The sequence below is a fragment of the Tripterygium wilfordii genome, chromosome 19, assembly GCF_013401445.1.
Source record: "Tripterygium wilfordii isolate XIE 37 chromosome 19, ASM1340144v1, whole genome shotgun sequence".
NCBI lineage: Eukaryota > Viridiplantae > Streptophyta > Magnoliopsida > Celastrales > Celastraceae > Tripterygium > Tripterygium wilfordii.
Window position 1 is genome coordinate 12,462,260 of NC_052250.1, and position 23,359 is coordinate 12,485,618.

Genomic DNA, 23,359 nt, shown 5'->3' on the forward strand with positions numbered 1-23,359 from the left:
ATTTTAAAAAAAAATTATAAGTTGAACTCATGAAAATAGTTAGAATTCAAATTTAATTAAGCTACATTTTCATTACTATCAAAATTTGTTGATGATTTCTTTCCTTATTTATTCTGGTTCTTCTAATTTTAAAATTAGAATAACATGATTGAAATGTAATTTTTGATATTATAAGAAGACACTACACCCAGATTACAATAATTATCTTAAATTATTGTATTTATTAAATTAATTTCACTTTCTATTAATATCCTTTTACAATTTTTTATGAATATTCAAAATTAATATCAAACTCTATTATTGCGATACAATTTTGTGAGTGTTTTGATATGTGTAGGCTTTTGAGTGTTAATTGTTTTACACGTCTCCTAAACAAACTAAAAGATAATTAAGTAAATACGAAAAGTTTAATTCATGAAAGTAACTAAAATATATTTTTAGTATTCAAAATTTACTAGTCATTTAAATTTATAATTCATGTAAAGAGACTAAAAATGACACAAGACGAACGCCACAATAATGAGTTTATTGTTTTTTTTGTTAGATTTGATGAATAAATTCAGGATTGATTCGAAGTTTGTGGAGGTGAGACCTGTTGTTGGTTTATTGTTTCAGGAGTTGCCCTCCGAACGGGGGTTTAGCAGTTCATACTTCATACAACTCGGGTACATAAAGTGGCAGAGGGTTCTTATTGGACGTTTTGAATCAAGGGAGGTTGAAGAACTATCAGACAATTGATAAGGGTGTTCGGATAGCTGCACTGAAAATCAAGTTTGGAAGTTGTTACTTTCTGGATAGCTTAAGTGGATGTCTGGATGGCTGATAGGTGATAGGTATGATAATACCTATTGTTTTTGGTAGAAATATCCCCTCTTAAGCTTTCTTTTGATAAATAATGAGTGTATTTATGTGTTGATTTGTATTTTGATAGGTTGATTGCGGTTTGGATGAAAAGCGACGGAAAAAGGGCTGAATTGAAGAAAATGTCCACCGACCTTCGTGTGTTCAAATAGTCATAAATTTCTGTCACGTTATTGGAATTGAGCGCAACAAAAGGCATTGGAAAGTAGACATCTCAAGCTTTCCGTAGAATCTAAAATCATGCAAATCGGAGGTCATATGGAGAAGTTATGGTCATTTGAATAATGTGCCTAGGGGTAACGCGCCTAGGCGCGCGCCTAGGCGCAAAAAATTGTGCACGCCCAGGATCACTTCTGCACGCCCAGTCCAGAGAGTTGGACTTGAATTTTAAGTTGTGCACGCCTAGGATCACGCCTAGGCGTGTGCCTAGGCGTGGTGCGCCTAGGCGTGAAAACAACGCGCCTAGGCGTGAAAAACAATTTTCTGAGGTGTTTTAAGTCGCGATTTGTCCGAGCTACGGGACTTTTTAACCAAAAACAGATTTCTGGAGAGCGAAAACAGAGGGGGAAGGTGATTCTTGGAGCTAGGAGGAGAGATTCTTCAACTCCACTTGGATCTACTCAACTCATTGGATTTATTCATGCCTTTCTCATCTATTCTCTTGTGTTTTTCTCTCATTATGTGTAACTAAACCTCTTGTGCCAAGGCTAGGATGAAGCCTTGGGTTTGATGACTTCGTTTATGACTTGATTTACATACATATGAGTTGATTTGGGTATAAATCTTGTGTTTCTATGTTTGATTGTAATTTATTCATGCTTGTGGTGTTTGGCCAACACTTTAGGTTTTTGGATGAAATTGTTTGGAGAATTTGCTTAGACAATAATATGTCAAGTAGATTATACTTCTTGAAACACTTGATTATGAATGTGTCTCCCTTTAATTAGGTGACAATTTGTATGAATCCTAATCTCCATAGAACTCCATGAATTCCTATGCATGTTTAGACCAATAAGATGGCTAGAATGTATTTAGGAATATCCGACCTAGACCAATAAGATGGCTAGTAATCGATTGTAGGGAGATTTGGCTTAAGTGCGCTAAAACCGACTTAGGTACGGATTCGTTATGCCCGAATTAGCAAATATGTGTATGAATTTGTATCATTGCAAGTCATTTCCCAAGGGGGATTCCAAAGCCTTGGTGTTCATCTCATTTGCATTAGTTGCATCCCTATTCTAAGAAAATACCAAAAATACTTTGCTCTTTACTTGTCTTAGTTTAATTACCAACCCAAACAATCTTGAGTTGATCTTTACTTTGTTTGCATTGTACATACATACATACAAGTATACATTTGGATTAGACATAACTCCATCCCTGTGGATTCGACCCTTGCTTATCATTGTGCTGTAGTCGCCGACTAGTACACTTGCTAGTAAGGTTAATTTAGACCCAACAATAGGCCGTACTAATTTTCTATAAATATTATCGTTGTTTTCTAGGGTTGTAATCTAATTTCCTATTATTTTGTTTCTCTAGGAGATGGTCGAGAAAGAGCAAAGAACAGAACTTTATGGTAATCTCTTGGAGTTCAATTATGTTTAAAGTAAGAAAGAATTGAGTGTGTATTTATAACAATTTGTTATATAATAATTTTTTTCTTGATTATCTTTTTACAATGTACGTGATTTTTCTTCCAATCTTGAAAATTTTCCATGTATCTAGGACAAATTTCACAACATTTTTAATGGACCTAACGCCTTCACGCCCCTAACCAAAAACAATTTCTAGTAGGGAAAAACTGTTGGACTTGCATTTATCGTGGTGATAATTCGGACAAATTTATTACGGGGGCCGCCAGACCCAAGTCGCGGTGTAGCTGCGGAACATTGGATTCCATTTCTTGCCAACACGGTTGACACGTCAGCGCTCTCGCCGCATCCAATATAGGGCCCCTGAATGTCTCCGTCATCATCTGTCCCGCGGAGTCCGCTTCAGCCTTCTGCCAACGTTGTCGTTTAACGCCTCACCCGTTTTCAACCCGCACAATCTACCTCTTCACCAAAAGACTATCCTCCATACGTCTCTCCGGGCTTCAAATTTTCTCGAGAAAATCTAGCTCCCCCAGAAATCCTCGCTGCACTAATAGACTCCTACACACACATATAACTGTATAAATTAATGGATCGGCGGCGGACGGGAAGTCCGGTGTATTCGAGGCAGTGGAGCGGGGGATCGAGCAGTACGGGTTCGTCTTCGCCGGCGATGTCGCCTGCACATCCGAGTTCACGTCTGGGACCGGCGACAAATGCCTTCTCTACTGTGAAGCGCACGCAGAACGTGGCAGCAAAGGCTGCCGCACAGCGCCTGGCTCAGGTCATGGCGTCGCAGGCCTCCACTGACGATGACGAGGAAGACGATCTAACGTTCCGATTCAGTGTCCCCACACCTCCTGCTCCCTCTATTCATTCCAGTACTGTTAGGAATGGTAGCAGTAATATTACCACACCTACGATTTCGCTCACTCGGCCAAATAGATCTCCCTCTCCCGCGGTAATTGACTTGCATCTGATGCTCCGTACTATCCCTTGTCTGATTCTTCTTGAGCGAATCGTTGTCAATATATCTTCGAATTCTCTTTCTACCATGCTCTTTGGCTGATTTATTTTTTCGAATCTGTCAATTGGTTTGTATATATTTGAATTTGACGGTGATGTTTGATCTGATTATGGCTTATTTGAATTTTGGTATTTTAATTAGTTAGGTCGGAACTTTGTAGAGCATGCTCCTTCAGTTCGCTCCACATCGGCTGGAAGGTCGTCCATGTCTGTTCGGTCCACGAATTTGGTGCCACCCAGCAAATCTTCAATTAAAACTCAAGTTTCTTTACCGCCCATTGAACCTCCTAGTCATATGAATAGACATAAGAGGTAAGTAAAACTTTTAATGATTGTTTTCTCCCAACATTTTGAGTCTAGACCATGAGTTGCTTAATTGGACTTTGTTTATACTCCTACATGGTGGACATGGATGTTTATAATTATCTAAAACTGGTTTTAATTGTATATCATTAAGCTGTGAAATGTTGTTTGTAATACTTTATGAATTCTGTGGAAACACTGAAGTTTCATGTGTCAGACAAATGGTTGATGTAATTTCTCAATTTTGACGTGTTAGTTTTTTTTATAGATAGCAGTGGATGCGGCTTTTGATCATCTTTCATAACTTAACTTCATACCATTGTGCCTTACAATTCTTCATGACCATCGTTTTGCAGGGGCTTATGTTGTTTGAAAACATCTTGATCTCTTTTCTACTTTTTTTTTTCCTCTTTATAAGCCTTAGCTTTATGAGGTTGAGAATGAGTTATAGGATTTTGTATAGCCTTCCGAAGTTGCAGGTTCCATTTCCTGCGTGCTGATTTCATGTTTTTATGTCAATTTAATTGCTTGTATTTTCTGATTTCTTATAGTTGATAATGAATGCAGACCTCCATATATTTTTACAATGTGATTTTGATAAACTTTATTTTGTATTGCTGGGGTATATTAGTGTTATTCATTCAACTGCTTTGATTTTATTGCCGGCAATGATGCAGGTTTACATCAGATGTGGGGCAACATAGCTCAAAGGACACAGGAGACCAGCGTGAAGCATCTGCACTTCGTGACGAAGTACGTCATTCTCACCCAAAGTTGATAACAATACACTTGGCAATCACAGACATATGATAGCTGAAGATGCATAGTATCTCACCAATTTTAAACTTTTATTGGAAAACTCCCCCTTTTAATTCTTAATGTGGTTGGTTTTATGCTACATGTGCTACATTGCAGCTTGATATGCTACAGGAAGAGAACGAAAATATAATTGACAAGGTGCACTTTTTCCTGCCCAAATTCTCTACTTGTTTCTGTGCCTAATTGCATGTGATGAATAATATTTACATGAGTGTTCTGTCCAGCTTCGCCATGCAGAAGAAAGACGCCAGGAAGCGGAGGCCAGAGCTAGGGAGCTTGAGAAACAGGTCTATTACAGCTCTTTGACATTCTTTTTTAGTTATGCTAGATTCTGTATAAAGTAGGGCTAAACTTTTTAAACATATTGCCTTAAGTTAACTTGTGGGAGGCAAGATTTCATTCCTTAATTGATTGGAGAGAGCGTATTTCTTACAGCAACTTGCTTCTCGTGTTGAAAATTGGTCCCCTGAGGTATATTATAGGAAGTTTTTTCTTTATGTTATGGAATAAGTTCACTATGTCAGTGCTTCTGTTGAATGTGCCTTGCAGTAGTTGAATATAAGAATTGAATGGTGAAAGTGAGTAAAGTTGTGGAGGGCTTGTCGATGTATTTGAGATTTTACATTTTTAGGCTTAATGGAACTGATTCGCAGAATATCTTCCCAATTTCTGTACATGGTTCTTATCTCTTTGACATTACAAAAAGCTGCTTATTTCAACTTCACTACTGTGTTCACAGGTTGCTGCTCTTGGAGAAGGTGTATCCTTAGAGGCTAAATTGATAAGCAGGTTAGGCTTCACTACTTTGTGGCCCTTTGATGTTTTTGTTTGATAGTCTATTATTCTTGCTATAATTCTCTTTATCTGTTTATCATTTATATGCAGGAAGGAAGCTGCATTGCGTCAGAGGGAGGTAAGTTAGGAGCCTTATTAGACATAACTTTTGTGAGTTGTGTATCTTTATGATGTACATTTAACATGCTTTTGGGACATGAACTTGAGATTAGGCCATTAGTTAAACTTTGCATCAGCATTCAGACATTTTCCTGGCCTCTGCTTGTTGTATCAATTATACTTTGTTTCAGTGTTTTTTCTCTCTCTCGCTGACACATGCATCTATTTTCTTCTGTTTTGGGTTTTTACGGTTTTGTCATTTTTTTTCAATAGGCTGCACTTAGAGCTGCCCAACAGTCAAATGATGGGAGACAAGAGGAAATTTCCGCTCTTCATTCTGAACTTGAGGTTAATTATGGTGCTAGTTGTGTTTCAGATATTAATTTTTCGGGTGAATGCCATAATATTTTACCTCGCCCTGTTTGGATCAGAACTGGAAAGAAGAGGCGGCTACAGCTTTGGAACATCTCCAAGAAGCAGAATCTGAAACAAAATCCCTTCGCACAATGACACAGAGAATGATTCTGACTAAGGAAGAAATGGTTTGTCCAACACTATATTAAGCTTAGATTTACCAGTAGCTGCCTAAATATTAATAATGTATGGCATCTATGATTTACAGGAGGAAGTTGTCCTGAAGAGATGTTGGCTTGCTCGGTACTGGGGTTTAGCTGTACAACATGGTATAGATCTGTTTTAGTATTTTTCTGCTTATGAAAGAAAGCTAGTTTACATGCTTTTAATTGTCCCGAATTTTCTTGAGGCATACCTGGAAAACTTGTGCTTGATTGTAAATCTTCCTTTTGTATGGTTGCACACCTATGTGCTTGTTTGTCTCTCAGCAAGAGAGTATACTCCATACGTCTTATTTTTGTCAGTAATCACTGATCTATTTATTGGTATCATTTTGTTGCATATATGCTTGATTGGCGAACCCTTGGACTAGTGGTAAAGTTGCTTTACCATGACTTAGAGAGTGTCATGGGATCAATTCTTGGAAACATCCTTCCACTTTGTGGGCACAAGGCTGTGTTCATCTTGCCCTTTCCTCATTCTGCTTCTACTGCGGGAGCTTTGTGCACAGGCCTTTTTTGTCTGTTATTTTCCTGCTTGAATGCATACACATCTGTTTTTGTTTGGTCTTTGGTTTTGGTTTATTTTCTCATTATTTTGAATCATTCTTTATTTATCTGTTGCTGGGGGATTACTCCTTTTTGATTGGTGGATAAATATTGCACCTGAATTTCTTATTCTTGTGTTTGCTCTTGGGCTTCATAGGCATTTGTGCAGATACAGCTATCTCAAAGCATGAACATTGGTCTGCTCTAGCTCCTCTTCCCTTTGAAGTTGTCATCTCTGCAGGGCAAAAGGCTAAAGAGGAGTCATGGGATAGAGGTTAGTTGATTTAACAATGTTACCGCATTTGAATTTTATTTTATTTCTGTTGATCTTTCGGTCCTTGTATTTTTAAGTTGGAAACGATATCATATGATGGATCAGGTGGTGGTGACCGAGATAGAAGTAAACTTGCCCGAGATTTGAATGATCTAAGTGGAGAAGGAAATATTGAGAGCATGCTCTCCGTTGAAATGGGCCTGAGAGAATTAGCATCGTTAAAGGTTCCCATTTATTTCAAACTCCAACTCGTGGTTCCTAGTTTTTTTTTTTTTCATGAGTTATATTTGTTAAAAACTATGTAAGGTACATTCCAACCAGCATACTTCCTCCAACTCCAACCCAGAAAGAATTCTTTTTTGGACAGCCACAGAGGTGTCAAATGCTTAATAACTGCTTTGACACAAGGTTCTGTATTTTTCTTCTTGAAATGCCCCTATCCTTTTCCTACAGGTTAATGTTGGGTCTGAATGATCAGGCAATGAGTGTGCAGTAGTATTATACAAGGTTAATATTTAAATGGATGTAGTATTATACAAAAAAAAATGGATGTAGTAGACATAAGTTCTTGATACCATTTAATAATAAGTTAACATTATGGATTCGTACATAATTTGTGCACGGAGTTAGTTTCTTTATTCGAACAGTGGACATTATAAGAGGTGCTTAAGTTGTGTTGACGATATAAAGCCTCTTTAAGAATACATATTCAAAGGATAGCGCATACCATGTGTACCTCTTTAAATACATATTGTGTACCTCTTACATGCCTGCAAAGTTGTGCCCTCAGTTTTGACTATGTCAAGAGTGTCTTTCAGATTTTCTCATTTCTTAAATCACCGCCTTACAAGATATTTTTTTCTTCAATTGCTGCCTTTTTTAGGTTGAGGATGCTGTGGTGCTTGCATTGGCTCAACACAGACGACCGAGTATGGTTCGACAATCCTTTTTAGGTACATTTTCACATCATCCACAAGTGCTTTTTGTCTACCCATGCCCAATTTGGTTGGATGAAATACTGGCTCTCTTTTGATCCATCGGTTGCCCGGACTGAAGTTGTAGTTATATCTTTTCCTGTAGGTCATGAGTCGTCGCAATATATTAGTTCTTTCTCTTCCATTCAAAAAAATATATTTTAAATACTTTTTCTTCATATTGTTGTTATTGTAAATTTAGTCATGTTGTTATTCATCTTATTATATTGTATTATATTCTTCTTCACTTTAATATGTCTAATTTCATTATGGTTCTATACATTTCATCACCATCAAAGCCTTTAATGCCAAGTGATGTTGGAATTAGCTACTTAAATCCCTATGGGAAATTAGCGAGATCCCCACCATATGAATTCTCCTGTGCCATTTGTTTCTGTCAAAAGCCTTCTCCGTTGGCTAATCTATGGAGTCTTGCCCATTTTTATCACTTCCATCCACATCTTTTGCCCCCCCTCCCCCCCGTGTCTCTTTTGGTATCTCCAACTTGAATACTCTCTACTCTACATATTACACTCTATATTACCCTGAAGCAACTATTTCACTTTTGCTTCGTTAAAAGTTAAAGATGCTGTTAGAGTAATTTATTAAATTATCCTGAACCAGATATAAAGCACTTGTTGTTTTCCTAATGTTCAGATTCCAAATCAACTGGTCAACCCAAGTTTGTGGAGGCATATGGTAAGAAATACATTCTTACATTGAAATTTTGGAAATTCAACCTGAATGTCATATTATAGGGCATGCAAATCAGCATTGTTGATGCACATGCTTTGTTGGATTTTTTTTTTTCTTTTGACATTTTGGATTTATTTAACATGATGTATTTCCTTTGAATTGTTGGTTTAGCTTTTTAGTGTGGGATGTCTAAATAATGGACAAGATGACTAAAAAGCTTATTTCATAATGTTTAAATCTTATGCTGGAAAAATCAATTTGCTTGCTTTTTTGCTTGCACAACAATTTTGCACTTTTAAATGCTTCATCATATGATCAAATTTTCATAATTCAAATTCAAATCAGAAGTGGATTTTGTTACCTTTACCATATAGTTCTGGCTTACTATAAACATCATCAGAAGAGAGAAGACATGCAAAGAAATCTGCTAATAGTTTATGGGTTGTAAATTGAAATAAGAATAGAAATAGCTGCACAAAGAATGCGGATATTCAGAAAGGGCCAATTGTCGCATGTAAGCAAATGGCGCTCACATGATATATATTAGTATAAGGCCTCTTATACAACATGACCAAAAGGCCCTTACATTTGCAGTTTAATTCTTGACAGGAGAAAGCATGATAAAAGAGAATTCTTTAGTCTTAGAGTGTGTTTGGATTGAGGGATTTGGGGGGGAAGAGAAGGGAAGGAATAATAATTTTCCCTCTCCCATGTTTAGATAGATAAAAAAAAAGAAAGGAAAGAAAATTAGTTTAATTTACTAATTTATCCTTTTTTTTTGTTGGAGTGTTATGTATAAGGGTAAAATATGTTTTTAACATATAAACAACTTGATAAGTCATCCATTCCCTCCAAATGACTCCATTTTGGGAGGACGAATTTTGACGAAAATTTAATAAAATATTTCCTCCAATTCCTTCCAAATCCCTCCCCTCAATTTTTCCTTAACTATCCAAACAATGGAATTGGAAGGAAGCTTCCTTTCCCTTCTCTTCCCTTCCCTCCAAATCCCTCAATCCAAACACACTCTTAGTGGATGTTTCGACACTCAAGTCTTTGAATACTTTCTGACTTATTTTATACCTTAGAGAAGGTGTCCTTGTAACTTCTGGGGCTTGGTGCACTGGCCTATACTGTTTCCATTTTATGATTCCACCAGTTAACTCTGGCGATTTTTACAACTATAGCATCTTCTTTTATGGAATAAGCGCACTATTTTTTTTCTTTTTATGTGGACGCTCTCTGCGTTTGTGTGTTTTTGCCTTTTGGTTTTGACTTCATGTCAAGTAATCTTGATGTTTTCCCTTTTTCACTGCAGAATTAAGTGAAAACGAGGCAGAAGATGTTCTATTCAAAGAGGTGTGTAGTTCCCTACTTGAAAATTTCATTGCTCATATCACACTTCCTTCTCTTTCTTTCTTTTTCCTCTTACTATTGGGCATCTGTTGCAACTTGCAACTAAGTAGTTCTGCATATGTGAGGTGGGGGTGTGTATACATTGATTTCCCTAGTTTTTATTCAGACTCAAAATGCTTTATATATGAGATTGTGTTCTTGCACTAATAAAATGTACACAGGCTTGGCTGACATATTTTTGGAGAAGAGCCAAAGTGCATGGCGTGGAAGAGGATATTGCGGAAGAGAGACTTCAGTTTTGGATCAGTCGCAGTGGACAATCACCAACTTCGTATGATGCTGTGGATGGTAAGCTTACCACATCTCTCCTTCTCTCTATCCCTCTCCACAAAAGAGAAAATTCTATCAATTTTGAATGTACTTGGAATGGACTCTGTACCTTGCGTCTGGTTGCTCTGATATTTCTGATAAAGTCAAGTTCCCTCATCATGCCCTGCCTAAGAATTATAGACTCGTCCTACTTTGCACTGCCGTAAATGCCAATCCCACCTGGATGATGTGGTTTTCCAATTGACTTTCCTGTCACCTTACACTTAAATGATTGATATGACTTCCCTGATGTTGTGGATAGAAAGAAATACTTTATGCGTTGGCCATTGTTATATGAGTAATTCAACTCAAGTGTTAATTGTAGGATGCTTTTGGAAATTGGTTGTGGTCAAGCCATATAGGTTGAACGTCACATGTTTTTCCTTGTCGTTGCAACTTACAAGGCCAGTTCTGTCATTACCTGGAAACTGTTTCTAATGTATGTCAATGGCTAGGAAAGAGTTACAATTTAATTTTACAATGAAGTCCCCCATATATCGAATGCCTTGATAAGGACTTTAGCTTTTCTTTTGTTTTGTTTTCCTTGTATGCACAAAATAATTCTTTAAATAAGTAGTAAATGAGTGATTTTGGCCAAATGACGAAATCATCAATGTCTTAATGTTGCTTTAATCAGAGAGAAGATAGTCTGATGATACCTTAGATCAAAACTAATATGCATATAATGCCCCTATGTGACTTAAGTTTTTTTTTTTTTATTTGCTTATTTGCTGATCTTTGCTTTCGGCCAGTTGAACGAGGATTGATGGAGCTGAGAAAGTTGGGAATAGAGCAGCAACTATGGGAAGTATCTCGCAAAGAAATCGGTCAGCCCTCTTCGGCCTTGATTGCTAATCACACACCTCCCACTGATTCAGAGGTCTCTACTTGATGGATGCGGCCTTGATTTGCTGCCATTTTTTTCCAAAGTTGCTTCTTCTTTTTAAAATATTATTGCATCTTAACAAGTTTTGTGTGTCAATTTTCCCGTGTACGTGTTTTCCCCTTATATTACCATTCTCTAGCTTGCCGCTGCGTCCATTGCATTTCCCCATGGACGTTAATATTCCTGATTTAGGTTCTGGGCCTGTAATTAGTCTTGTGTATAATTGTATATGATGGGTTGGCGCCCAATGAAGAGTTAAATGCTTGGAATTGATTTGTTCAATTTAATAAATTTTGATCTTGTTGCTTATAGATTATATGGGTCTGCTTATATATAGCCTTGCATGGTCTCTTGTAGTCCTTTCCAATGACTTTTCAGTATGCAGTGACCCTTTTTTAGAGGAAAACTCGTATGCAATTTTGGAAGTCCTCAAAAATTTTATCTGCTTAGATCAGTAGATGTTGCTGCATCTTTTATAAATCTAGCTGCATCTCTGTTACGAACTCAATCGCACATCAGAAGTATGAGATTCTAGTGTGAGGTTTATATGGGCATTGGGCTCTCTAACCTCACAAATTAGTTTTTGAGGTGTGGTTCTCTCAAGGTTTTGACTCGCACATAGCCCAGTTCTCGCAAGACTGGAATCCAACACTGGCCGCCGCCGTTCACCAAGAAATCGCTTTTGGAGGTGAGAGTTGATGCCTTTTTATTCTCGGGCCATGCTTTTTGTCAAATTAATGAGCTTTTGAAACCCAAATCTTATCTTTGTTTTACGCAAGGACGCTGAAGTTTATTTCGGGATCTCGTTGGGCTCGGTTGTCAACTTGGGCTCAACCCCTCGGCTTTCTCCCTCAACTTTGGGCTTGATTGGGCTTTTCTAATGGGCTAAATTGAAGGTTTTTTTGTTGTCAAACCCCACATAGCAATAATAAAGCAAATTTGATGAATCAGAACCGTCTTCTTACTGAGAAAAAAAAAATGTACTTTGAACACAATGCACGCAGCAACCTTGTGAAAAGATGTTCTGTAAAAGATCCCTTTTCAGGTCAATTCTTGTGATTGGCAGCAACACTGATTACTTAATGTCATGTTAACAAAATATTTATCTACATTAGCTTTAAAGTTAGTGCAGTCCTTTGTATTAAATAAGAAAAGTCCATAAACTTTCCTCTACCTAATAACATTTTAAAATAACATCAAATAAGTTAAAAAGAAAAAAAAGAAAAAAAAAAGTGAAGCTTTGCTTTCATTATAAGATTTTAAAGCCTGCTTGCACTCATCACTTCCACATGTACTGTTGTCTCATGCTCCCTTCCATTTTGGGTTTTATTTTTCTTGCTTCCAAATGAGCCCAAACATCAATATGTTACAGTTGGAAATCCGAGCTGGAAATCCGAGCGGACTCGTTATTCAGAACAGACAATATCTTCAATATGTCATATATGTTTTAGTTGGAAATTTCAACAAGACAGAAAAAAAAATTAATTTGTTTGTTTCTGAGTACAGAATTCAGAGAATTCCTTTGTGTCTCATTCAACATCAAATCTAGGAGAAGACCCTTGATCTTCTTTATGAAAATAAGAAAAGTTTGGGTTGGGAATGATGGAATATCATTCACAAAAATGAGGGACAAACTGACAAGTAATTATGGGAAATAAGAGAAGAAGCCTAGCATTGCATTATAGAGATCGCTTTATATAAGATTGGGTCCATTTCTTTACTCAATTGCAAGTTGGAAAGCACTGGTAAGGACACAAAAAAAACAACATCAATGCAGTTTTGTCCACATGTTGTTTCTTACATCCCCATTATGAATTTTTTTCAGAGAGTGGTCCAAACAGCTTTTCTCATAGTTGCTGTCTAGGTGAAGGAGATGGGTCCAAGTCCAAACCCAACTACACATACTCAATGTGGGTGGTGGTCTCTTGGAGATCTTTCATAGCACCAATCCATTTGGAAAAAAAAGGAGTTTAATTATTACTGTTTTATTGAAAGAAGTGACACATTGAATGTAGAAGCCGGCTCGAGTGAGCAAGTGACAAGCCACGAGCTTTTGCAGTGTAAGTTTGGTGGTGTTTGGAGAACTATCAAGTGAATATCGTCCAACGGAAGATGTGAAGTACATAATATAATAAGTCAAACCTCCTAACACCTTTCTTGAGCTCAAACTAGTATGAATTAATATTGGATTCGAAGCGAACAGAGTGTTACTAATTCGGCACGGCGGGCTATTACATTGGATATTTTGGTTGAATTGTGCTGTTTTCTGTACAGGAAAAAGTGATTAATTTCTATCATATATTTAGAGGATCCCTCAGAAGCTATGATGAAGTACAGTACTATTTTTCGCCAGAAACAAATGGAAAGAATATAAAAAATTTTGAATTTTGAAGCAGTGTAGGCCGTAGGGAAATAGACAAAAACGGGAGCAGCAGATGGAAGTGTTGTAACTTCTGTGTAGAAATTCCAGATTCCACATCCTCTGCTTTCCTTCCATGGCTGCTGACTCAGCCTAATGAAGAAGAGACCCATCTCATTTTCTCACACATCTCTTTCACGTCTGCAACCCAAAAGCTTAAACTGTAATGATAATATAAAAACAAATTACAGCTATTTTATGGTCTATTGCCCCACATCCTTACCTCCATGTCTTCCACTCAACACCATTTTAAACCCTTCTTCCCCAGCAACTTACTGCTACTACTGCTCTGAGTAACTAGTATTTTCACTTCGAATATGATGCATTTCCCAGCATGGAAAGCCATGGCAATGGCTGCTGCAATTTTCCTTCAGGTGGGTTTTCCCTTGGAAGTCGAGTCTTCTTCAGCTCGTTCTGATAAGATTGATAGGCTACCGGGACAACCCCATGTGGGTTTCCAACAATATTCAGGTTATGTCACTGTGGATGACAAGAAAGAAAAGGCTCTCTTTTATTATTTTGTTGAAGCAGTAAAGGATCCTTCTTCAAAGCCTCTGGTTCTCTGGTTGAATGGAGGTATTCAAATTATCAATTTTCGATTTAACAGAAGATCCCAAATGGGAAATGTGGAATGATTGAAGAATTTTTATTTTTTATTTTTATTTTTTGATTTTACAAACTGCGTTTTCGATTTCTTGATATGTTTTGTCTGTTGTTTGTTCTATAGGGCCTGGTTGTTCCTCACTGGGAGTAGGGGCATTGTCTGAAAATGGACCTTTTAGACCACATGGAAGAACATTGGTTAGAAATGAATATAGCTGGAACAGAGGTACATTCATGAAAAATCAGTTCCATTTTCTGATTTCCTATAATGTGGCCATCTTCTAATTAACATTCTTATGCTGCAGAAGCAAACATGTTATATTTAGAGACACCGGTTGGAGTGGGATTCTCTTATGCTGCCAATAGCTCAGTCTATGAGGCAGTGAATGATGAGATAACAGGTATGGTTTACTCCTCAGTCCTCACCCCTTTTATTCACTCTTACATTACCTGGGATTGTTGCATTAAACTCTCCTACACCACTTTTGTAGATTGTTGACCTGCATAGGTATCTTATTAGCTGATCCTTCTTTAGTTCTTTGAATCCTCTAGAATAAGTTTAGTTTCTTGTGAATTATGGCCAATGCCTAGTATATAAGCAGTGATTTCAAATCCAAAGGTTAATAGTACTTTGACAACTTTACGTAAGGACGAGTTTGGTTTTTTGGTTTGATAGTGGAAAAGTTGACAGATAGTTTATTTAAGTTGGGCTTTGAGCATGTTTTTCCAGTCTCCTGCATTAGATGGTGAATCATGAACGGCCTTGATTATTCTGATGATTATTGCCTCCAGAATCCTATAATTTCTAAAGCTTTCTTCTGGTTTCTTTTCATAAGCCAGGGACAATCTTGTATTCTTGATACGGTGGTTCGGAAAGTTTCCACATTACAAGCACAGGGATTTGTTTATAACAGGAGAAAGCTATGCAGGTATGAGGAGTGCTTTCAAAACTTCTGTAACTTAATAGACAATATAAGTAGTTTCCATCTTTACATTTTGTTTCCAGGCCACTATATTCCTCAACTTGCGAAGCTTATGATCGAAATGAACAACGATAAGCAGTTATTCCATTTGAAAGGAATTGCTGTAAGTAACATTCCATAAACTTTAAATTTGTGCCACTTCCAGTCACAGAAGGCAAGGCTGAGCTGATATATAGCGCTTTGGATGCAGCTGGGAAATCCTGTTCTGGAATTTGCAACGGACTTCAACTCAAGAGCTGAGTACTTCTGGTCTCACGGGTTGATATCAGATTCGACGTACAGAAAGTTCAGCAAAGTCTGCAACTATTCTCGATATGTGAGTGAGTACTATAGGGATTCAGTTTCATCTATCTGTTCATGGGTTATGACACAAGTGATCAGTGAAACCAGTAGGTTTGTGGATAATTATGATGTTACTCTCGACGTCTGTATTTCATCAGTTCTCTCACAATCCAAAGTATTAAGTCCTCATGTAAGTCCTAAACTAGTCCCTTTTCACCAACTTTCCCATTTTTGTTAAATTTGGCCAAATGGTTATAACTTGCTTCACCTGTCAGCATGCGTCGGAGAAAATAGATGTTTGTGTGGAAGATGAAATCGTGCATTATTTAAACCGGAAAGATGTGCAGATGGCTCTCCATGCTCGACTTGTTGGAGTACGCAGATGGCTTGTTTGCAGCAAGTATTTCTTCTTCTTCTTTTTTCGCTCATTAGAGAGTACAAATATGGAATAAAGTTTGACTGGATTTAACTCTGGTAATACCAAATCTCTCTTGATCACAGCATTTTGGATTATGACCTGCTAAATCTTGAGATTCCAACGATTCCTATTGTCGGATTCCTTGTCAAGGCAGGAATTCGAGTCTTGGTTTACAGGTAAGTTACACTCTTACATATCCTTATAATAAGATCAGTCATACTACATTGAATTTCAAAGAAATGAACTTTGCAGTGGAGATCAAGATTCTGTAATCCCATTGACTGGAAGCCGCAAACTGATCCATAGACTGGCACAGGAATTGAGTCTAAACAAAACTGTCCCTTATAGAGCATGGTTTGAAGGCAAGCAGGTAAGCTATCTATCTATCTATCTATATATATATATATACACACACAGTCTGTATTCTGTAAACACAATTAGTGATTATATATATGAACTGATCTATTTTCAGGTCGGTGGATGGACTCAAGTTTATGGTAACATTCTCTCATTTGCGACCATACGAGGTGCTTCTCATGAGGCTCCTTTCTCACAGCCTGAAAGATCACTTATGCTATTTAAATCATTTCTGGAAGGCAAAAATCTACCCAAAATTTTCTAATATAAGGCCAAGAACTGTAGTAGTTAGGTTGAGATTGTAGGTAATTCTGCCTGTGTTGTTTACAGATACATACAGAATTTGATCTTATAGAAGAAGGTAAAAAAAAAAAATGGAATTGTAAATTCAGTTTGCTAAATGGTTGATTTGTCGATTTTCAGATTCTGAGCTTCTCATCAATTTTGTTGAAACTTCTGTGTGTCGGGGCTTGACGGCCGGAGTTTAGACCCAAATCGAATGTTCAAAGGGTATATTTATATGACATCGTTCTCGATTATCAAAAATACAGTATTGAGTTTGCTATCATCTACAGAATCATAAGAATAACATTTCAATTAATTATTTCTCGTAGACAGTCCTGTACTGTACAAAGGCTTGTGGTAGTGTTCTTATGGGCCTAGTCCCTGAAGGTCCAACTAAGCCCATTCCAGCCCAATTAAATATTGAAGAATATAAGGCCCATTTAGGCCCAATTAAAACCACCGACAACTCCTCCTCAGTTTCCTCAACGGCCTGAAAAAGCGGGAACTGTTTTCACCCCTCCAAAAAAAAATTCGTTCTCTCTACCCCAAACTGTTTGGTGATTCCTGCATTTTCCTATCTAATTTTGCTTCTCCCATTCTCGAACCTCAAATCAAGATTTAGAAGAAAAAAAAATGTCGACAACTGATCAGAAGGAGGACCCTGCACCTACAGCAATCATTAGCGATCTCCAGGTACTCACTCAGGCATTATTACATACAACTATGAGTATATGAATTTACACATAGAACGCAGATCTAATTCTAAATCTAGGTTTCTCTCTTACATATGCAGGACAAAGAGGAAGAGAAGGAGCTCTATCTTGGATCCTACGAGTCTGAGCCACCCTTGCCGTTGACCATTACTTCCCGGGTAACTGCTTCGTTGCCGACGTCTCAATTGTTGAATCGAATGAGAAAATGCGAGACGATTTGATTTTAACTTATATATGTATATATATGTTATATGTAGGTGTTGTATATGTTGGGAGATATAACGGCAGGTTCGGCGTATCGGTTCACGAAATGGTTGGAGTTGGTTCGTAAACGCAGCGGCAAATATAGGTCCTCTGGCTTCCCCCATCGCCCCCACGGGGCCGTCACTATGTCATTCAGGTCCTTCATTTTCACTCTCCGACCAGTAATCTTTTCAAGTTCAACTAATTGATTTTTGCAATGAAAATGAAATATATAATATGTATGTATGTCAGTAACTTAGTATGTATATGTCAGTTCTGTTGTAAACTGGTATTATTAGATTTCAAGTCATTCCCGTTTGCTGATAATAATACATATGGCAACAAGAAAATCTTTCAAAAATGTTGTGGAAAGGAATGTCTCAACAATTGAACCGGCGTCTGGTGTCTGGTGTTGAACCAATAAAATGCTTCGTACTTGTTTGTCATCATTTGCTAAAATGCAATATTGCACCGTTGCACGTAGTTGTCACTAAGAGTGCTCTTCAGTTCAGGAGAATTATTGGTTGATCACGAAAGTCCTCCACCTCCTGAGCAAACTCCAGAGATCAGTTTGTGGGAAAGACTTGGTAAAGCAGCTATGTTGGACATCGAGTCAGTCTCTTTTTCATGGGACTCGCTTTCTTCACTTCATCATACTGAGCATAGTAGCAGCGCCGAACATTCCGAGGATGAAATGAATAAAGCCCTTGAGGTATGTACTTTGATTTGACGTTGAACATAGTGCAACATGTCTTCATGGATTTGAAGCACAGGGGAGAATGTTTTCTGATTAAGCATATATGAATGCCATTTTACAGTTTTTAGTACCATTATTGTTCTCCTGACTTGTGAAACCATTTGGGGTTTTAACATAAATTCCTTTTAAGCTTTTAACCTAGGTTATCTTGTCCAATCATATGAGCGGGATTTGAGTTTATTAATAACCCAGAGTCATTGGAACCATGTAAGAGAAGAAAATGTCAATCCACTACTGTTAGCATTTTTCATCTTTGAGTGAACGCCTGTGTCATTTTGTTTTTGCAAGAGACTGGTTTCTTGTTTCTCTTGGAAGAACTACCGCCGTAATTGTTTTCCTTCTCTTCCACTCCCTTAAATTATATTTGATTTTATTCCTACAGGTTACTGTCAATTCTGGGGGAGTTGTTTTCTTTGCTTTATTCAACCAGACTGGACTTGATGAGTCCTTACCAAAGGAAGCTGCAGCTGTTATAAAGTTTTCATCTTCCAGGATGGCAACACAATTAGAACGATTTGGGTACGAATTTGCAAAGTGGCTGGGAGTCCAAACTCCACAGGTTGTACTTGTACCTGTACACACCTGCAGTTGTGTGATTTCTACCACCATGGGCCACAACTATTTTTCTACGAAATTCTGCTCAAACATCCACCTCCCTTCTTAACCCTCAGTTAGCTGACAGGTTATTAAATTATTTTGCAGGCCAGAGTCATCCATAATTGTAGCCCAGAGTGGCTCCAGATCAAGGAAGCTGTAGAGAAAGCAAGAACTCTAGCAGCTTCAGAAGGAGATGAAGCCGGTGAAATGACATGTTCAGAACTTCTGGAAGCTCTTGAACTTAGCCGTTGTCTCTTTTTCATGAGGTGAAATGAGAAGCTTGGTGGTTTTCATGATGTATGTTTGCATGCTTGTGTGTGTAGCGTAGCTGTGTTTCTACCTGTCATATAGCAGTACGAAATGTCTGTGTTCTTCACTTGGTGGCTATTTCGTAGATAGACTGAATGGTGTTGGGGTGTTGTGCCGTTTAGATTAGCCTATCTCAACTCTTCATTATTGAAATTTGGTCTGTTGGATTTGTCAGTCCAGGACAGGGAGTTTTTTGTAGTCTGTCTCGAAAACTAGGAAAATATTGCATTGTAACTTACAACTTAAGGCATGGACAGGGTTTTTTTTTTCATGGCGTCAACTAAAATTGAAGCCATGGACAGTTTGTTATTGTTTTCTGTTGGTGGGTTTATTTAAGGAAATAATATCTATGGCCTTTCTACATTGCTATCGATGGAATAAATTTAAATTATTAACAATAACCTGAAATTTTTATTCAGTTTTCAGAAGAGAAAATCCGTTCTTTTTTTGCAGTTACGTTCATGGATCTCCTTTATTGGAAAGCTCAAATGCCTTTGAGTCACGTGAAATTGCAGAAAAAACAGCAGCAGCTCTTGGTAGGGTATTGGTGTTGGACCTTGTCATCAGAAATGAAGACAGGCTCCCTTGTCGTGAGCTTGGATGGCGTGGAAATCCCTCAAACTTATTATTGGCTGACAAAATGGCCTCCACTAGTATCAGTGCACTGGAGGATGCTTTTGATTCTGCAATTAAGCGGTACAGACCAAGGGTGTTTAAAGCTCTTCGAAAAGAAAGAAGAGCAACTTCAGTAGATTGCAGACTCAACCCTCATAGTCCAGGATTGGCATCACCAAACTCTGAACTGTCTGATATTACAGATTCTCCGAAATCAGTTGAGATGAGCCTAAGAAGTCAGACACCAGATGAATCATGCTATGGTTGTCACATCGTGGCGATTGACTCCGGTGTTCCCCGTCGACCCCCTGCCGGAAAACGTGCAAATGACCAGGTCATTTATCCTAGGTTGGTTGAGTTGTTTCTCAACAGTTCTGAGTACTCCTCAAATTTGCTGTATGATATTACAGGAGGGAAATTAGGATCTCCTCCACTGGAGGATAATGGCATAACTGATAAGCTGGCAGAAGAAATGACTTCAGTTATTCAGGAATTTCGTAGTGGGTTTCGTGCTGCTCTTAGGGATCTGCAGGGTTTCCATATATTCTTACTCACACTTCACCAGAAATTGGATGGCTTATTACGAGTATGTTTGAATTTTATAGATAGAACTTCAGGGGATTTTGACAAGGACGATTTCATGGCTCTTGATTCACCTTCACGTGGTACCGGAGTTACTCATTTTCCCTTTCCAAGTAAAGAACAGTCCACTAATGATAACCATCCAGATTATTGTGATACAGGCTCACAGAGAACAGCTACTAAGTTTGTTTCTTCTGGAAATAAAGATAGCTCAGACTCTAGTTCTCCCATGTCACGAGAAGGCTGGCATGGGAAGTCCTGCAAAGGAAGCAGTGAGACCCTACGCAATCTACGTTTGACGTCAAAACTACGCGATTTTCATAAAGTTGCCAAGGTTTGTTATTCATTGACAAGATGATGTTATCATACAACTTGCATGCTCTCATATAAGTAAAAATCAGTTACTGCTCTTGGTAATGACTAATGATATCATGTTTGAGGTTAGGTTAAATTTGGACTATCAATGTGGGCATTTTTCTATTGAACCAGTGAAGTTATTAATCTAAACTTCCAGTGCTGATAAAGGTGCCTAAAATATGATCTAATAGTTTCATTCTTAGGATTTATTAATACTTCGAGGAAAATGCAATCTTGGGCAGATAAGCATACAATTTTACCGTCATATTAAATCATCTGTTAATTAATACCTGCTCATTCTGCTTGCTTAGGGAATAGGAGAGCTCATGATAAAACTTGTGGGAGTTTTTTTTGTCTCAGAAGTATGTGCTATGCTTTGCTATATAATTGCAGCATACATTTTCTTGCCATTCTGGTGGTAGTTAAATTACGCAATTTCTGAACCACTAAACAGCAACGAACACTGTAAGTAGCGTAGGTTGCATGCTTAGATGGTAGTCATTTTTTGTCATTGCTTGACTGGACTTTGTGGTTTGTGAGAAATTATAAAAGAACTCCATGTGCATAGAATACATGAATATTTATCCGAACGCTTGAAACCTGATGGCATCTCATCCCTCAAAATAATTTGAGCTGGAGTTGATGGGCTAATTCTCATTGGTGGCTTCTGTAAGTATGCCTATGGCCTACCACAGAAAATGGTGCAGGGATTATATTCTGTGATGTAAACTGTTTTTTCCTGGCGAAGTTGTTTGTTGCTTGACACTGATTGTTCTGTTCAGGTTGATGCTGAATCTAATAAAGAATTGGAGCAATGGAATGACATGCTGAGAAATGATGCTTTGAAATTGTGTCAGGAGAACAATTTTAACACAGGTTTTTTCGAGGGCAGTGATAATAATAGTATCGTTGATGCTTACGAATTGAAGGTAATTCTGGCTCCTCAATTGCCATGCTGGGTCATTGTTGGTATGACATCTGTTGTGTTTTCGTTACATTCAGTTGTGCCTTGCCACAGCAAGATAGTCCCTATTTGCTCACTAAAATTGTTTAATTTTCCATTGAATTTACAGCTAAGGCTAGAGCATATTCTACAGAGGATAGCACTGATTTCTGATGCTGCCAACACAGAGAAGCCATGTTGCATCACAAGTAGCCTCTTTATTGGTGGGAATCTGGCTGCAAGATCTGTTTGCACATTGCAACATTTAGGAATCACCCATATATTATGTTTATGCTCCAATGAAATCGGACAGTCAGATTCTCAGTTCCCTGACCTTTTTGAGTACAAAAATTTTTCAGTAAGTGCTTTAATCCTCGACTTTGATGGTTCAGTCAAAAACTTTTGTGAAGAATGTTCTTTGTTTCACACTGTTACCATTTTGAAATACTTCTGCTCTCTTCATACTTTGGAGGGGGTAGATTATTGAAATATTTGAGACGATGTAGAACGTATTTTGGAGATACTCAGAGGCCAAATATTGGATGAATCGAAATAGGATGTTTGTTCCTGAGTGTTCTTTGACAACTTTTTCATATTCATTTACCCAGGCATTTGATAACTAAATGCAATTAAAAAATGTACGAATTTGTGTTTGTTAACTTCTGCGACTTTGTTTATTTTGATCAGATATGCGACAGTGAAGACGTAAACATCAGCAGTATCTTTGAAGAAGCTTCTGATTTTATTGACCATGTCGAACAGATAGGTGGTAGAGTTCTGGTTCACTGCTTTGAGGGGAGGAGTAGAAGTGCAACCGTAGTGCTTGCTTACTTAATGCTAAGGAAGTAAGTGCGAATTCTAAATTACAAAATGTGAATTAGAACTAGCTTGCACCACATATGGAAATATCTATATAGTGGATAGAACTTGCTTGCATCATAATGTTGTAAAAAATGTAAACAACTCATTTGCACAAGCTTCTCCAGTGGACGGGTCAGATACGCATACCTTACCCCACATAATATGTGGAGAGAGCTTGTTTCTATGAATTGAGCATGTAACCTCTAGCTCTACTATTGGGCCACATGCTCACCTGTTCGCATCGTAATATCATCTACACTAAATATCATTAGACTTTTCTACTGCTGAAAATGATTACAGAAGTAGGTGATGTCTAGTGTTATTTACTAAAGCTGGTTTATATGGTGTAGGGACTTCACTCTATTAGAAGCATGGAAAACACTGAAAAGCTTACACCGGAGAGCACAGCCCAATGATGGATTTGCACGGATCCTGTTGGATCTTGACAAAAAACTACACGGGAAATTGTCCATGGAGTGGCAACAGCGGAAGCCGGTGATGAAGGTCTGTTCCATCTGTGGGAAGAATGCTGGTTTGAGCAGCAGTTCTCTCAAGCTTCATTTGCAAAAAGCACACAAAAAGCTATCATCAGGAAGTGTGGATAGTGCTATGACCATGGAGATACAAAAGGCTTTGGATGCTCTAAAAATTAGCAGAGGGGGGAGTGTTAGCCCCAAGGAGCGTCATAGCAGCAGTCTTCTTTAGCCCTGGAGTAAAATTGAATGCTACGATTTTAGTGTAAAGTAGTGAAGGTTTTGTTAAGAATAGGGTTTAGGGTTTTAACATTTGCACAAATACAAGGAAACAAAAAATTTATTCATACCTGTTCTGAAACCTACGGGAAATCTTTCCTTACTACAT

The 23,359-nt window shown here is 37.8% G+C and overlaps 3 protein-coding genes across 8 annotated transcripts; all 3 read left to right on the forward strand.

Moving 5' to 3' along the window:
- The first annotated feature begins 2,753 nt into the window (after positions 1–2,753).
- Positions 2,754–11,485, forward strand: LOC119986010 (coiled-coil domain-containing protein SCD2-like). Of its 3 annotated transcripts, none has more exons than XM_038830534.1 (17): positions 2,772–3,417; positions 3,625–3,794; positions 4,463–4,538; positions 4,701–4,742; positions 4,829–4,891; positions 5,344–5,393; positions 5,490–5,517; positions 5,772–5,846; positions 5,930–6,040; positions 6,121–6,181; positions 6,777–6,893; positions 6,999–7,117; positions 7,777–7,846; positions 8,525–8,566; positions 9,882–9,922; positions 10,141–10,267; positions 11,041–11,485. In XM_038830534.1, the coding sequence occupies exons 1-17, from the start codon at positions 3,046–3,048 to the stop codon at positions 11,178–11,180; spliced, it is 1,704 nt and encodes a 567-aa protein (XP_038686462.1). In that variant the 5' UTR covers positions 2,772–3,045; the 3' UTR covers positions 11,181–11,485. The 3 variants fall into 3 exon arrangements, 2 of the variants coding, with proteins under 2 accessions (XP_038686462.1, XP_038686463.1); XM_038830535.1 differs by having other exon boundaries at positions 3,276–3,417; positions 3,629–3,794; XR_005465194.1 differs by lacking the exons at positions 9,882–9,922; positions 10,141–10,267; positions 11,041–11,485 and adding an exon at positions 7,200–7,301 and having other exon boundaries at positions 2,754–3,417.
- A 2,039-nt stretch (positions 11,486–13,524) lies between these two features.
- LOC119986012 (serine carboxypeptidase-like 45) lies at positions 13,525–16,659 on the forward strand. Of its 2 annotated transcripts, none has more exons than XM_038830537.1 (10): positions 13,525–14,169; positions 14,321–14,422; positions 14,502–14,597; positions 15,033–15,125; positions 15,203–15,282; positions 15,370–15,651; positions 15,737–15,861; positions 15,963–16,055; positions 16,132–16,249; positions 16,352–16,659. In XM_038830537.1, the coding sequence occupies exons 1-10, from the start codon at positions 13,911–13,913 to the stop codon at positions 16,499–16,501; spliced, it is 1,398 nt and encodes a 465-aa protein (XP_038686465.1). In that variant the 5' UTR covers positions 13,525–13,910; the 3' UTR covers positions 16,502–16,659. The 2 variants fall into 2 exon arrangements, with proteins under 2 accessions (XP_038686465.1, XP_038686466.1); XM_038830538.1 differs by having other exon boundaries at positions 13,525–13,967; positions 16,352–16,501.
- A 225-nt stretch (positions 16,660–16,884) lies between these two features.
- LOC119986007 (dual specificity protein phosphatase PHS1-like) lies at positions 16,885–23,315 on the forward strand. 3 transcript variants are annotated; one of them, XM_038830525.1, is made up of 11 exons: positions 16,885–17,214; positions 17,294–17,392; positions 17,492–17,634; positions 17,985–18,189; positions 18,617–18,793; positions 18,937–19,097; positions 19,594–20,671; positions 21,477–21,623; positions 21,768–21,995; positions 22,325–22,482; positions 22,849–23,315. In XM_038830525.1, the coding sequence occupies exons 1-11, from the start codon at positions 17,155–17,157 to the stop codon at positions 23,201–23,203; spliced, it is 2,811 nt and encodes a 936-aa protein (XP_038686453.1). In that variant the 5' UTR covers positions 16,885–17,154; the 3' UTR covers positions 23,204–23,315. The 3 variants fall into 3 exon arrangements, with proteins under 3 accessions (XP_038686453.1, XP_038686454.1, XP_038686455.1); XM_038830526.1 differs by having other exon boundaries at positions 16,887–17,214; positions 17,315–17,392; XM_038830527.1 differs by lacking the exons at positions 16,885–17,214; positions 17,294–17,392 and having other exon boundaries at positions 17,495–17,634; positions 17,990–18,189.
- The last annotated feature ends 44 nt before the right edge of the window (positions 23,316–23,359 follow it).